The sequence below is a fragment of the Anarrhichthys ocellatus genome, unplaced genomic scaffold (genome assembly GCF_004355925.1).
Source record: "Anarrhichthys ocellatus isolate YVR2014 unplaced genomic scaffold, GSC_Weel_1.0 scaffold21, whole genome shotgun sequence".
In the NCBI taxonomy this organism is placed as follows: Eukaryota; Metazoa; Chordata; class Actinopteri; order Perciformes; family Anarhichadidae; genus Anarrhichthys; species Anarrhichthys ocellatus.
Window position 1 is genome coordinate 5018295 of NW_022280051.1, and position 12883 is coordinate 5031177.

The 12883-nt window shown below is 42.0% G+C and overlaps 2 protein-coding genes across 2 annotated transcripts in view; both read left to right on the forward strand.

Moving 5' to 3' along the window:
• Positions 1–2125, forward strand: part of creb3l2 (cAMP responsive element binding protein 3-like 2) — a 24116-nt gene extending 21991 nt beyond the window's left edge. The window contains 1 exon segment of the mRNA XM_031858956.1: positions 118–2125. Coding sequence (XP_031714816.1) covers positions 118–193 — 76 coding nt within the window. The 3' untranslated portion in view covers positions 194–2125.
• Positions 2126–4745: 2620 nt separating this feature from the next.
• The window catches only part of dgki (diacylglycerol kinase, iota), a 40986-nt gene continuing 32848 nt past the window's right edge, over positions 4746–12883 (forward strand). Inside the window, exon 1 of the mRNA XM_031859295.1 lies at positions 4746–4957. Within this exon, the coding sequence (XP_031715155.1) occupies positions 4746–4957 (212 nt within the window). The remainder of the gene's footprint in view (positions 4958–12883) is intronic.

The window sequence follows — 12883 nt, forward strand, 5'->3', positions numbered from 1 at the left end:
TATATATCTAAATATTTCTGAAAACGATGTATTAAAAACTAGATTGAAACAATATGACCTGACCTAGAAATGAAATAAAAATAAACACACTGAACTCTCCTGTCTTTTGTCCCTCAGGTCTCTGGAGCAGAGGACGAATGAGAGCAGCAGTAAAGTGTTCGAGCTGGAGCGAACGGTCAACGAGACCTCCTGAGATTCATTTCAACACACACACACACACACACACACACACACACACACACACACACACGTAGAGCTGGTTCAGTGTCCTGGAGCAAACCTCATGCAGTAGTTCCCACTGCTGATTGTTCCATCGCTGCTTAATACACTGTAATGATAATAATAATAATAATAGTAATAATTAAGAGGCTGGTTGCACTGAATATTTTTTACATGAGTCAACTTATCAGTTGTATCTGACTTGACTCACATTGTGATGAATTCCAACAGATACTTTGAATAATGCAGCGTGGCATTTATTCCAGTGGAAAGCTTATTAAAATACTACGTGTGAGGCTTTTTACAGGACATTGACGGAGAACCTTTGTATTTATAGAAACCTTTTTTTGTTTTGTGTTATTTTCGTAAAAAAATTATTGCTCTTCGTAGTTCTTTTATTATTAAATGTTTTTATTCCATTCCGGTGAGGCGTACATCCCATTTTGATACGTGTTTGTGTTCATAATATATATATATTTGTGTTATTTTTTATTTTATTGTTCTCTTTTATATATTGTTATGTATATTCTCTTCAGCTGACTTGACATTTCATACATTGAGGGCTTAGCTCGACGTTCCTGCGCTCATTTAGAAACATTGTTGATGGTAGAAAGTCATATTTGGGATGTTTTTAGGTGTGTTGATCGATCTGCGGCTCAAATCTGACAGCCGGTTAGCTTAGCTTAGCATAAAGACTGGAAACGTATAGAAACAGCTAGCCTTGTTCTGACCAAAGATATAAAAAACAATTTCCAGCAACTCTAAAACACACTAATTAACAAATGAGATATGACGTACTCATTACTGAGCTTTATAGTTGTGATGCTGGCTGTTTCCCCCTGTTTCCAGTCTTCATGCTAAGCTAAGCTAAGCTAACCGCCTGCCGACAGCAGCTTCGAATTGATCGTACAAACATGAGACAGGCATCGATCTTCTCGTCTTTAAGTGTTTTTTAAATGTGCAGAGGAACCACAGAGTGAACTTTTTGCAGTAACTGTTGATGGCCTTTTAACCCTGCGATTCTTCTGCCTTTAACACTTTCACGGTCAGCTCCGAGAGTCTTTACCTCGCTCTGTTCTCTCAGCGTTTGCCAAAACAAACATCTATTTTTGTAATGAATGAATGAATAAGCAAGTCTAAATGTGTGCGGGACCTCTAGTTTATAAACCAATCCATAATTCATACAGATTCTATTTTGGATGCGACGTTGTTGATAAATTATGAACGTACGATGCTTTAGCTTCACGGTGTGTCCTCACTGTCTGTTGGCTTTAGTTTAAAAGTGTTTTAAAGTTGTTTTTATAGTTTTCGTTTATGTGTGTTACAGACTCCTTGTAAATACAAACATCCCATTTGTTAAAAACTCAAGTTATTTAAGTTCAGAAAGGTCAGAAATGATATTTTACAGACTGAGGATGAATCAAACTGTCCTCAGAAATAGACCACGGTCCTGTTTAGAGACTAGAAGACAACATTTGTATATCTCGGTCTCGTGTTTTGTCAAAGATTTGTTGTTGAATCTGTACGTTAGGATGCACGATGATAGTCTTTGCTCCAAGAGTCTGCAGGAGAGGTCGTAGGAAAGGCAAGATTTTAATTTAGATTTATTTTATTTCGTGGAAACGTCTCCTCCGGTGAAGAGCTTTTTCCCAAATCAGCTTTAATGTTCCGTGTTGCTTCAGTGTAAAGCCACTCCTGTCTCTTTGCTTTCAAATGAATATTCAGTATTTTCTTTAGTAAAAGAATATTTTGCAAAACAGATGATTGTTTGGTCTGTTTGTTGACGTTCGAGAAGACATAAAAACAAACGTTAGCTCGCTAACATCTTGAAGTTACTGTGAGGACCTTTTATCTGGTTCTGAACCAGTCTCAGTTTAGTCCTGATCCTCTATCAGACCTCCATCAGTAAAGAGACCATCAGAGAGAAGATGGTCTGTTTCTATAGAGTTGTTCTTAATGCTCGTCATCGGGGCCACCGGGTCGGATTCTGGTGAAACCAGATAAAATCATGCAGGTTCACCAGAAACTCCTTCAGCTCAGACTCCAGCAGAGACCGGTCCACCGTGGACGGACCCAGATCCTCCAGCAGAGACCGGTCCACCGTGGACAGACCCAGATCCGGCTTCTCCTGCAGCCTTGGACCTGGAGTCGGAGCTCCGGAGGGAGGAGGAGAGCTCAGCTCCCGGCAGCAGCAGCGTCTCCTCCTCCTCCTCCAGGAGCAGAGCTTCTCCTCTCTGGGAACCAACACCGACACCACGCTGCTGGAGACCCAGGACGTATTGCTGGAACCAGGACCCTTCTGCAGTAAAATGAGAGCCTTTCTAAAGGAACTCTGGTGCTCACAAACAACCTCATAAATGCTGCTAGTAGACTCTTTTTCTTGTTTCCTTAAGTGCGGCTTTCTCTCCAAAACAAGTGCAACAACTGCCGAAAATGAAATGTTTACTTCAACGTATGATGGATAGTTTTTGTCTTCAAAGCGTTTTCTGTGCAGCTTAAATTAAGTTAGACTCCATTAGACATGTGACAGACACGTGTCTCAGGGTTAACATAGCGGCCTGTAGAGGAGCGTTGTGTCCTCCACCGTCACCAGGATCCTGAAATAGATCAGCAGCATCGCCTCATAATTAGTGCTCAGTGGAAGCACAAAATAAATTTAAAGTTATGCATTATAAGAGTAAAAATGACCGTTGTAGGTCACAATTATGAGCCGTTAAGATATGCTAAGACAAAACATTTGATTTACTAAGACAAAATGATGAGTTACTAAATTTAATTAAAAGATTCTCAGTCAAAATGTTGACTTAAGCCAAAGTTAGGAGATATGATGTCAACTTAGACCTACTAAGTCTTATTAAATCAACATTTTGTGATACAAAATTTAAAAAAATCCAGATTCTAAATCCAAATGTTGACTAACTGGAAATCAAACTAATGTTCAAAAGCGTCAAAGTGACAAATGAAAGCAGCCAAACTGCAGTTATTACAACTAGAATGACTGCGTGTTTGTCTGTAATCTCACGTGGTGTGTTTCGTTAAATTATTTATGGTGAATAGGATTGCAGACAGATGCTCCACTGCTGGAAAAAAAACGACAAAAAATAAAGGTACACAAAGGTGAAACAGTTCAGCTCGGGTCAGTGTTGACTCAGTGCAGCAAGGCGACAACAGCAGGCGGACAGATGCCTGATGTTTTCATCAGGAAGACCTAAAGAATGATTCAACATAAAGCAGAGCAACGTGAGAATATTATCATCGGGAAGGCTCTGACACACGCAGTCCCTGGACGCACCATATGGTCTGTGTGTGTGTGTGTGTGTGTGATTAGTGTGTGAGAGTGATACACTGAGAGAGGGTGCTTGTGAGAGTGCGTGCACGCTCACCCTCTGCCCTACTTTCTGACTGATGATGCTGCAGAAAGGAGGTGGAGAGGGAATATCCCACAATGCCACGCTGCTCGTCCCATGGGCCAGATGGATGGACAGACAGACAGACGGACAGACAGACACAGAGGGGGGGGGGGGGGAGGCTGAGCTTACAGGGACGGACAGACAGACAGGATGCTGCAGTTAGTTGAACGTGTTAATTGTCGCCGCGCTTTCGCAGTTTTTTTTAAAAACTCGTCAAGTCGCACAAATAATCAAATACCCGACTTCCGGTCATGTATATAAAAATAAAGGCCTTTTTCAGAGCTGCAAATTCACAACATACACAACGCCAAAATATAAACAAAGTCCATGATTATGTCCGTAATATCAGTCAGAGAGTGTTGTAATGATAAGAGAGTATTATGATATTTATCGTGTGTGACCACAAATAACTAAACTACAGTTGTGCACATAGAGAAAGTGGAAATAAAATGTGCGCACAAATGTTGTGAGGTTCCACAACGAAGTGCTTTCTTATTCATCATGTTAGAGAGACTATAATATATGAAATACACTAATGCTTCCCTTTCTTTGCCTACTACAAAGTCCAACTAAATATCCAACTAAGTATCTACTAAAGATATTAGCTGGCAATGTGTAGTAGATAATATACGTAAAATAGCTGATAACTGCATATATACATCATGGGATTTATCATTTTCAGAAATAACTATTCAAACCAGTACAGATGTCTACATTATTTCTGTTCAACTAGTTCTCAGATATTCTTCTACAGCTGTAATTAAATAGTTTTTTGAGAGATCTTTTATTTTGAAGGATATGACGCTACACTTCCTGGTTGACGTTGCTTAGCTTGACGTAGCTCTCCTCCAGTTGGTTTGGAGCTCGTGAGATGCAGTTCGGTCTGATGTCCAGGCGGCTGCGCGTGCTGCGCGTGCCTGGCTGCCCGTGTACATAAAGGCGGTCTACGGTCTGAAAATCACAACGGTCAAACCGCTCGAGAACGTCAGCGTGTGTCGTTTTTACTACCCCCCCCCCCAAAAAAAAACGCCCCCAATTCTCCTCTCCACCACCGGCATAAGCCGGTAGAGAGGGGGGTCCAGAGCAGAGGCGAGACATCCATAGACCGGACCAGCAATGGACCCCCAAGCGAAGGAGCGAACCTGCGGGTTCAGCGGGCGCATGGCCTCTCTGGGAGCCGACGGAGGTGACTCGGAGTCCGGAGCCGCCTCGGAGGAAGCTGGCGTCGGCTGCTGCAGCGACACGTTCAGCAGCCTGCAAGACATGGAACAGGAAACACTGGAGGATAAACTAAGAGGACTGGCGTTCAGAAAACAGACCTCGTATCGGTGAGGATGCTGGGACATTATGCTAATCAGAGGGGGGGATATGTTGATGTTATTATCTGTTATTCATTTAGATAGATAGATAGATAGATAGATGCTTTATTAATCCCTCTACAGCAGCATTATGATACAGGTAGAGCAATCAAAGTAGAGTAAAAAATGGAAAAAATATTGAGGATAAAAATGCAAAATATATACAATAAAAATAACAGAGTAAAATATTAAATATAAAGAATGCACAATATATACAATAAAAATAGAGTAAAAATATTAAATATAAAAAAATGCACAATATATACAATGAAATAGAATAATATTAAATTAACTAACTAAACAGTAGTGCAACGATTTAACCAAACAACAAACATTTAGCTAGCCCCTCATGGTTACTGTATATAAGCTAATGCTATTGTAAGGATGACATGTAAGCTAGCTGAAGCTGATGATAAACACAAAGAGACTGAGGGATTATATTGCAGGGGTTATTTTTTTGTGCTAATTTTTGAAAGCTAAATTGTCATATAGCTACATATGTTGACTATTGAACAGCTGTGAGACTGCGTCTTATGGTGGTCATGCTAACCATCAAGTTAACAACATGACATTAATACACACAACAGCAGCAGCAGCATTTTAGCCCATGACAGTCATGGATCAAAACAATTTTGCACATGCAACAATGCTGTTGTGTGTGCGCGCTCATTTCCCAGTGGTGTTGTAGCGCTGTTGTGTTGGAGCATGTGAAGAGAGGGGGGAGGGGGAGCAGAAACAGTATTGATTTGTGGGCAATGTATGTGTGTGTGTGTGTGTGTGTGTGTGTGTGTGTGTGTGAATGCCAGCAGCAGCCTGACACCCTGGTGCGACTGGCAGCTGCTGTTGATAGTGAACACTGGCTATAGACCAAGCACACACACACACACACACACACACACACACACAGTTTTTGTTGTCAAATGTCAGTCAGGAATGTCTGTCTGTCTGTTTGTGAATGTATGTCAACCAAAATGATCTGCATTTAGAGGTAAAATCAATCATTTTAACTTGTTTGTATCTGATTGATTTATTTTTAGAAACTGTGGCAAAACAAAGCAATGGAGTCTATTGAATATTATTTGATTTTTGGCTGGTCTTAAGAGTTACACAGAGATAAGGTCATACATCGGCCTGGTGAAATCTGTATTCTCGAAATTAATATTGATTAAACATGACGACGAGGGCCACCAGTAATTAACGTCCCACTCAGATGAAATATGCATCAAGTTAAACACATTAAAATAGAATTAACTGGTCATTTAGGAAGGAGGTTCATCTAATTTACAAAAGAAGGGATGCTACAGGATGATCCTGTTACAATCCATTTGACAGATGATAATTTATCCGGTTTTATAATATTGTTTTTTGAAGATTCAGTCTTTTTAAAGTACTGTAAGGCAATTACATTACCAAGGGAAGACTCACCATCCTTCACTTGAACCAGCGTTTGAGTCTTTCTTCCTCTGCTTGTTTTCTCTGAGGAAAACCTTTTGTTAAGTTACCAGGAGACGGTGCATCATCGGGGGGGGGGGGGGGCACAGCTGCTTCGCCTTGTCCAATTTAATAATAGCGGGAGTATTTTGCTCTGATACATCTGTTGCCTTGGATTTGGTAAACTGTGCATGTCAGAACCTTTTTCTAATTCATGTAATGTGGAATAAAAGCTGATTGTTGTGATACGTGCTGCAGGGTTTCTGTAAGAAGCATGGTTCATTGTTTATTCAATATAAATTTAGGATATGAAGGAGACATTTAGGGCGTCTAAATGTGCACTGATTATTTTTCAGCTGCCGATCAAATCACATGACTTTACGTCACCATCAGTAAGCTAAAGGAGGACTCTTTGTAGTCTCATTTAGCCACATTTAGCCTATTTTAAGACACTCTTGATTTGCTTAATCAGTGGTTTGTGTGCTGGACTATAAATGTATTTAACGGTCTATTGGACATTTCCCCACAAATGCCAAACTATTTCTTTTACGTACTAATTGGAGACAGGGAAACATCGTCACAATATTTCCCTTTGCAGCGTTTCCCCGAGTCATTTTTATGTACTTTTAAAACGGCCTCATTGGAAATCCCCTGTTGGGTTACTTTCATTTGGAAACAGAACATTTGGCTCGTGTGAGTGCAGCCATTGTTTGCATACAAATGTATTCTGGGGAAACACAAGAAGAACATTTTTACTGTTAATGACGAAGTGCACCCTCACTTATTCGAGAAAATAGACCGTATTCTGTAAGGTTCTTTATTTTGAATCCTCCACACCGTATGAATGCAGTCCGGTGTCTTTAATTATGTCTTCTCTTCCGTATGACAATGGTAAGGGCATCGGTTACATGCCACCGTGTCTTGGTGTAGTTTTGATCTTTGGCCTTATTAGATAAAAGCTGTGAAGGGTCTGTGATTATTCCTCTTCAGCCGTGTGGAGGAAATGGCATTAGCCGGTCGAGAGAGATGCTTCGTAAGAAGGTGGTTTACATAGCTTTGAAGTGGCCAGAGCCAAGGATTGAATTTCCATATGTGGCGATATGAAAGAGCTGAGAAATGATGGCGTTGAACATCAAAGCTAATGTGTGTGTGTGTGTGTGTGTGTGTGTGTTATGATGTGTTTATGGCAGCGTAAGGCACGTGTAACTTATCTGGCAGACATTCGTCACACTTTGTCTGTGTGTGTTCTCAGAACACTGTCCCTCCTTTTATCTATTCTTAGACGTCTCACCCGTCTGCCTGCATGACAGTCGCAAAGACAGTTGCTTTGAGTGTGTGTGTCACGCCAACCAGTTGGTCAGCATGCCAAGTTAGTGTGTAAGACATCACTTCAGTTAGCGAGCCGGTCAACCAGCTGGACGCTCAATCAGGGAGCGAACTAGTGAGTCAGAGAGTTGTGGTTCCAGACACTTCCTGTCTGTCTGTGACAGTCGGCTGGTCATTTATGCATTTTTTTTTTTGGGAGAATCCAGCTGTCAAGATAGGTAGACGTCTTACTATTTTGTGTGTGTGTGTGTGTGTGTGTGTGTGTGTGAACCACCACTTGAGCCTCCACATGGCCGACTAAACCATGACTCTGCTGGGTAAACATGCCACCATGACCCGTTTGCCCAAGAGGGGGAAAAAAAGAAGACAAAGAAACAAAGGCTTTGTTTCGTCAGCCAGCTTATCGTGTGGTGAGATTTCACCATCGTCCTTTATGGGAACTGGTGCAGAAACAAAGTGCCACAGGACAGGATGTCGTAACGTTATCCCTCCACTATTTACAGCCCACTTTACAAACAACGGATCACAATAAGAGCTGGTCACAATACACTTTGGGTTGTTATGTCTTCTTAGGCACATGGGACGATGTACAGTAGGGACGGGGAAGAAAGACTGGAGAGACATGAAGAGAGGCAAAAACATGAAAAGATGTATAAATGTATCTCATGTCGCTACCGCTGTGAACCACCTGCAGGGGTAAACAGTGATCAAAGGACTTTCTTCGTCTGATGCTGCCAGAATACAAAACTCTCTTTTCAGCCTTCAATTAGGGCCAAAATACAGAGAGAGAGAGAGAGAGTTGAGGGGGTGAAAAAGATGGAGAGAGAGAGAGAGAGAGAGAGAGACGAAGTCAAAGCTGTGTCGCAACGAGAAAGAAGGAAGGAATAGCGTCAGACTGGAAGACAATTACTGTATTACCCAACAGAGAATTGATACATTAGGTGGAGCAATAAAAGTCAACTTGCTCTAAAAATATATTTAAAGGACGCAGATATATTTTTAACTTGATGATGAAAAGCTCACAAGTCTAGTGTGTTCCGTCTTTATGCCAAATCCTTTAATTGTGTTGATCTAGATTCTAGAACATTTACATTTAAAAAATGTACTTGGACATGTTTGAGTCGAGCCTTTATCAGAGTTCGTAGGCGTATACGTATACCTTCGGGCTCTTAGAAGGCGCTCATGAATTTTTAACCGTGTGATCCGAGTTTTCAGTTCTTTCAACAACCAACACGTGTCAACAGCCGAAAGGGAAAAGAGATTTCAGATTTAGAAACCTCCGTAATGCCGCGCTGCTTATACGGTAATTGTCTAACCGAGCAATGCATCACAGTGTTGCACAACAGCGCCGGCCCCCCCCCCCCCCCCTTGGGAAATTAAGATTAGGAGGCCAACACGGAAAAACAATACTCATTACACACAACAAGGAACAACATTAAACACGTCTTTTTTAAATCTCATGGTACAAAAAGTAAAGATGTGTCAGGTTTCGTGTATTTGTGTATGATTATGCACTTAAAGCATTTCAAGAAATCATCGATTTGGTGCATAAATCAGCAATACTTGATTCACTAATTTACCATTTTTAGCCACAATGAAATCCAAACTATTGTTGGATGAATTTTCATGACATTGTACAGGCATTCATGGTCCCCAGAGGATGAACCCTAGAGGGTAATCCCCTTCTCTTTATAGCACCAGCAGCAGGTCAACGTTTTAATTTATCCACTCAAATATCACAACATTGGCCCAAACGTTTCGACGTTCATGGTTTCCAGATTATCTCTTAGGATGACTCATAATACGTTTAGTGATCCGCTGGCGGTTCGTCTGTTTATGGATCCCTCTGTAACAATGATATGTAAGATTAAATATCTGTTAGTAAAAAGGCTCTTCACCCTGTGTTTTTCTTTACATGGTGATTAACTGCCTGCTCCCTTCCTCCGTCGGGGCTAAAGTGGATTGAACCACTAAAATCAATAAGGAATGAGAGCTTTCACCTGAATGCATCTGCATAGTATCCTGTAGGAAGAGCTGCTCCCTCGTGCTTCATACAACCAGTGTAGGAGTCGCTTCTGTTGCTCAGTCTGTGTTAAATTCAGCGGAACGCTTGGCTCAGAGTCCGGGCAGCTTAAAGACACTCATGAATTGTTAAGCAGACGATCAGAGCACCAATTGTTGGTGAAATACAAGGCTCACTGACACAATTTCCCCTCTCTCATCTCCTCCTCGGGATGGATGAACAGATATACGCATGCATATTTATGATACTCCTGTTAGGAGAAGGAGGAGGAGAGTAAGCTGTATGGATGTATGGATAATTCAAAAGACATAACAGCTCAGCAGTCGTGTATTATTTTAAACCAGTGTATCATCGGGTGTGCTGCTAAAGCTGCAGTTGGCTTTTCATCAACGGTTTTGTTAATTCCAGTCATAGCTGGTTATTTTATTGGACTACTCTGAGAGTTTCCCATCATTGACTACACACTAAATATCTTACTGTCAAAGACAAGTAATTAAATACATCCATTGTGAGACTGTTTACTGACACCTAAGGGTGCAGTTTGGCTTGTTGGTTAAAAAAACATGAATTTAGTTGGTTAAACATGCAACACCAGCTGCATTTTGTAGAGCCTTTTTATGATTTTTTTTTTAGTAATTCTCAACCTGTGGAGCATTTTATATCGTGATCCATTGTCGGTGTACACAGTTTACAACATGTTTGGTACATTTTTATTAACTTTCTGGCCCAACACATTGCTTAGAGGCCCTTTAAGCATGTTCTGGAGGAAGTGACTGACCTCTTTGGGTGAGGGTTAAAGGTGAATATAAGCTTTTTGTACAGGACGGATGCCGTGATACTGAAGGGAGTGTGTACCTTTTTCCTGGCTCGGTCAAACGTCAGTCATGATGATGCGGTGTGTTCCTCTGCTCTTCCTCTTCTTTCTATCTTTCCACATATCGTAGACACACCGAGGTGTTGGTACATCCCTCCCCACCTTCTCTGAGCAACGGCGTTCCCGTTGGCTGGCGGTGTGTTTGTGTATGCTCGTGCATATCAATCAAGAAGAGGGATGATGGTGTCTGTTTTAGGAACAGAAGTGAGATTTCCTCTCTCTCTCTCTCTCCCGCTCTCTCTCTCTCTCTCTCTTTCCTAGCCTTTTCAGGAGTGTTTGAGATTGCTAGCGAGTGTGTGTGTCGGGTCGTTATTTTGCCCATAATGCAGTGTGCTGAGGCATTATGGGGGATTGGCTGTCAGGAGCCGCTCCTTATTAGTCGTCTGGCTGGCCGTAAAAGGCTTTTCCTGCTTGGAAATGGAGCTAAGAAAAAAGAAAACCAAAGGGTGAAAGGTGAAACAGAAGAGAAAAGAGAAGTGGATCTTCCTCTTCCTGGTTTAACAGAGAGGAAGAGGAACCTCGACGTGGTGAAGATTAGTTAAGTACTTCCTTCTCTATCACACACTCTCATACAATTGTGCAAGGAGGTTTCTGGAAAGCTTTAACAGATGTATGTGGCCGGCTAACACCTTTTATGTTTCACTCATTATTTCAAAAGAGGCCTTTTGTTAGAAGTCTTAATTCTCGCTGTGGTTGAACCTAAAGTTCTCTGGCCTGTTACTGACCAAACATCTAATCCCTTAATGTGTCGTAACGCAATGAACGTCTTGTGATCTCTGTGTAGAAGAAAGGACAGCCTTCACCACACTGTGCTCTGCTGCGTTACATACTGCAGGAGTCTGTTTACATTCCTCTGATGTAAAGGACAGAGGCTCAGGACGGGGGCAAGACGCTAACGCAGTGCAACGGTAAAATACACACAGAAAACCTTTCATTATTGTTATGATTATAGAGGATTCTTTACTCACGATTCAGATTTTTATTCAGTCAGAAGCTGTAGTGACAGGAGATTGACTGATTAGCAGTTATTGGTACGAATATATGTATTTTATACCTGCTGGGTTGTTACGTCTGTGATTGACGTTGACTTGCTGCTGTATGATTTGTGTGTGTGTTACCATTCATTCAAAGCTAGTCAGCATGGAGCCGGACACATTTACACACCGCCTGTGTTTAAACGTGTCTGGGCAGACGGACAGACAGCAGTGATTGATTTGCCGACCGAGTGAAAGGACTGGATTACTACGTCAGTGAGCTGGAGGTCCTTTCTGACCCTCAGGTCAAACCTGCTGATGCAACTTTAACATCATGAAACTGAACCCTACGGTTAAACCTTTACCTGAGAGGCCGGTCGGTATGTTGGAGGATTGGCTGGCTGGATGGCTGTTTGAGTGGATGATGTGTAAGCTCCTCTCTCGCCTCCTCTCTCGCCTCCTCTCTCATCTCCTCTCTCGCCTCCTCTCTCCCTTCCTCTCTCGCCTCCTCTCTCACCTCCAGTAAGTCCATCTGTCTCCTCCGAGCCGATAATGAACCTGTGGAGTCGACCGCTGAGGTGACAGCGACTCCATCAGCGCAGCTCGAACTCTGTCCGTCTCCGTCTCAGCTCGGTTTAATGACACCGCTCACATACATGTGTAGCCGAAGAACACAGCAGGGAGCTGAAGGTAAAGGAATTAACAGGAAATAACATGAGAAATGTATTTTTATAGGTAGAAAAGACCACTACGTTTTTGACCTCTGGTCTCTTTTGAGCCAGATGGATTCCCCGTCTGACAAAAGGCCATTTTATTTTTAGATTTTATTATCATCGCTTTATCGTCGGGTGTAATCATCTTTTAAATGTATTTCAAAGGGTTTTGATGGTTGAGAGACAGGGAGACAGAGAGAGACTGAGAGAGAGAGAGAGAGCGAGAGAGAGAGAGAGAGAGAGAGAGAGATCTGTGGCTCTGATACCAAATGGTTGCGCTCACTAATTTGGTGGAGCTCACAGCTGCTCCTTCAGCTCCACATCCACAGAGGAGAGATTTGGGTTTCATTTCTCTGGAGAATGTGGACTACGGGTTAGACTAGTCCCAGGTCCTGCACATCTGCACACCTCCCTATTTATAGACCTCTGTTAACACAAACACACATTAGCATGATTGTAGACATGTATGTGCTGCGTGGATTAACCGCGGGTTTTTTGGAAGTGTCTCTGTGTGGGTGTGTGTGTGTGTGTGAGTGTGTGTGTCTAATGCAGGTA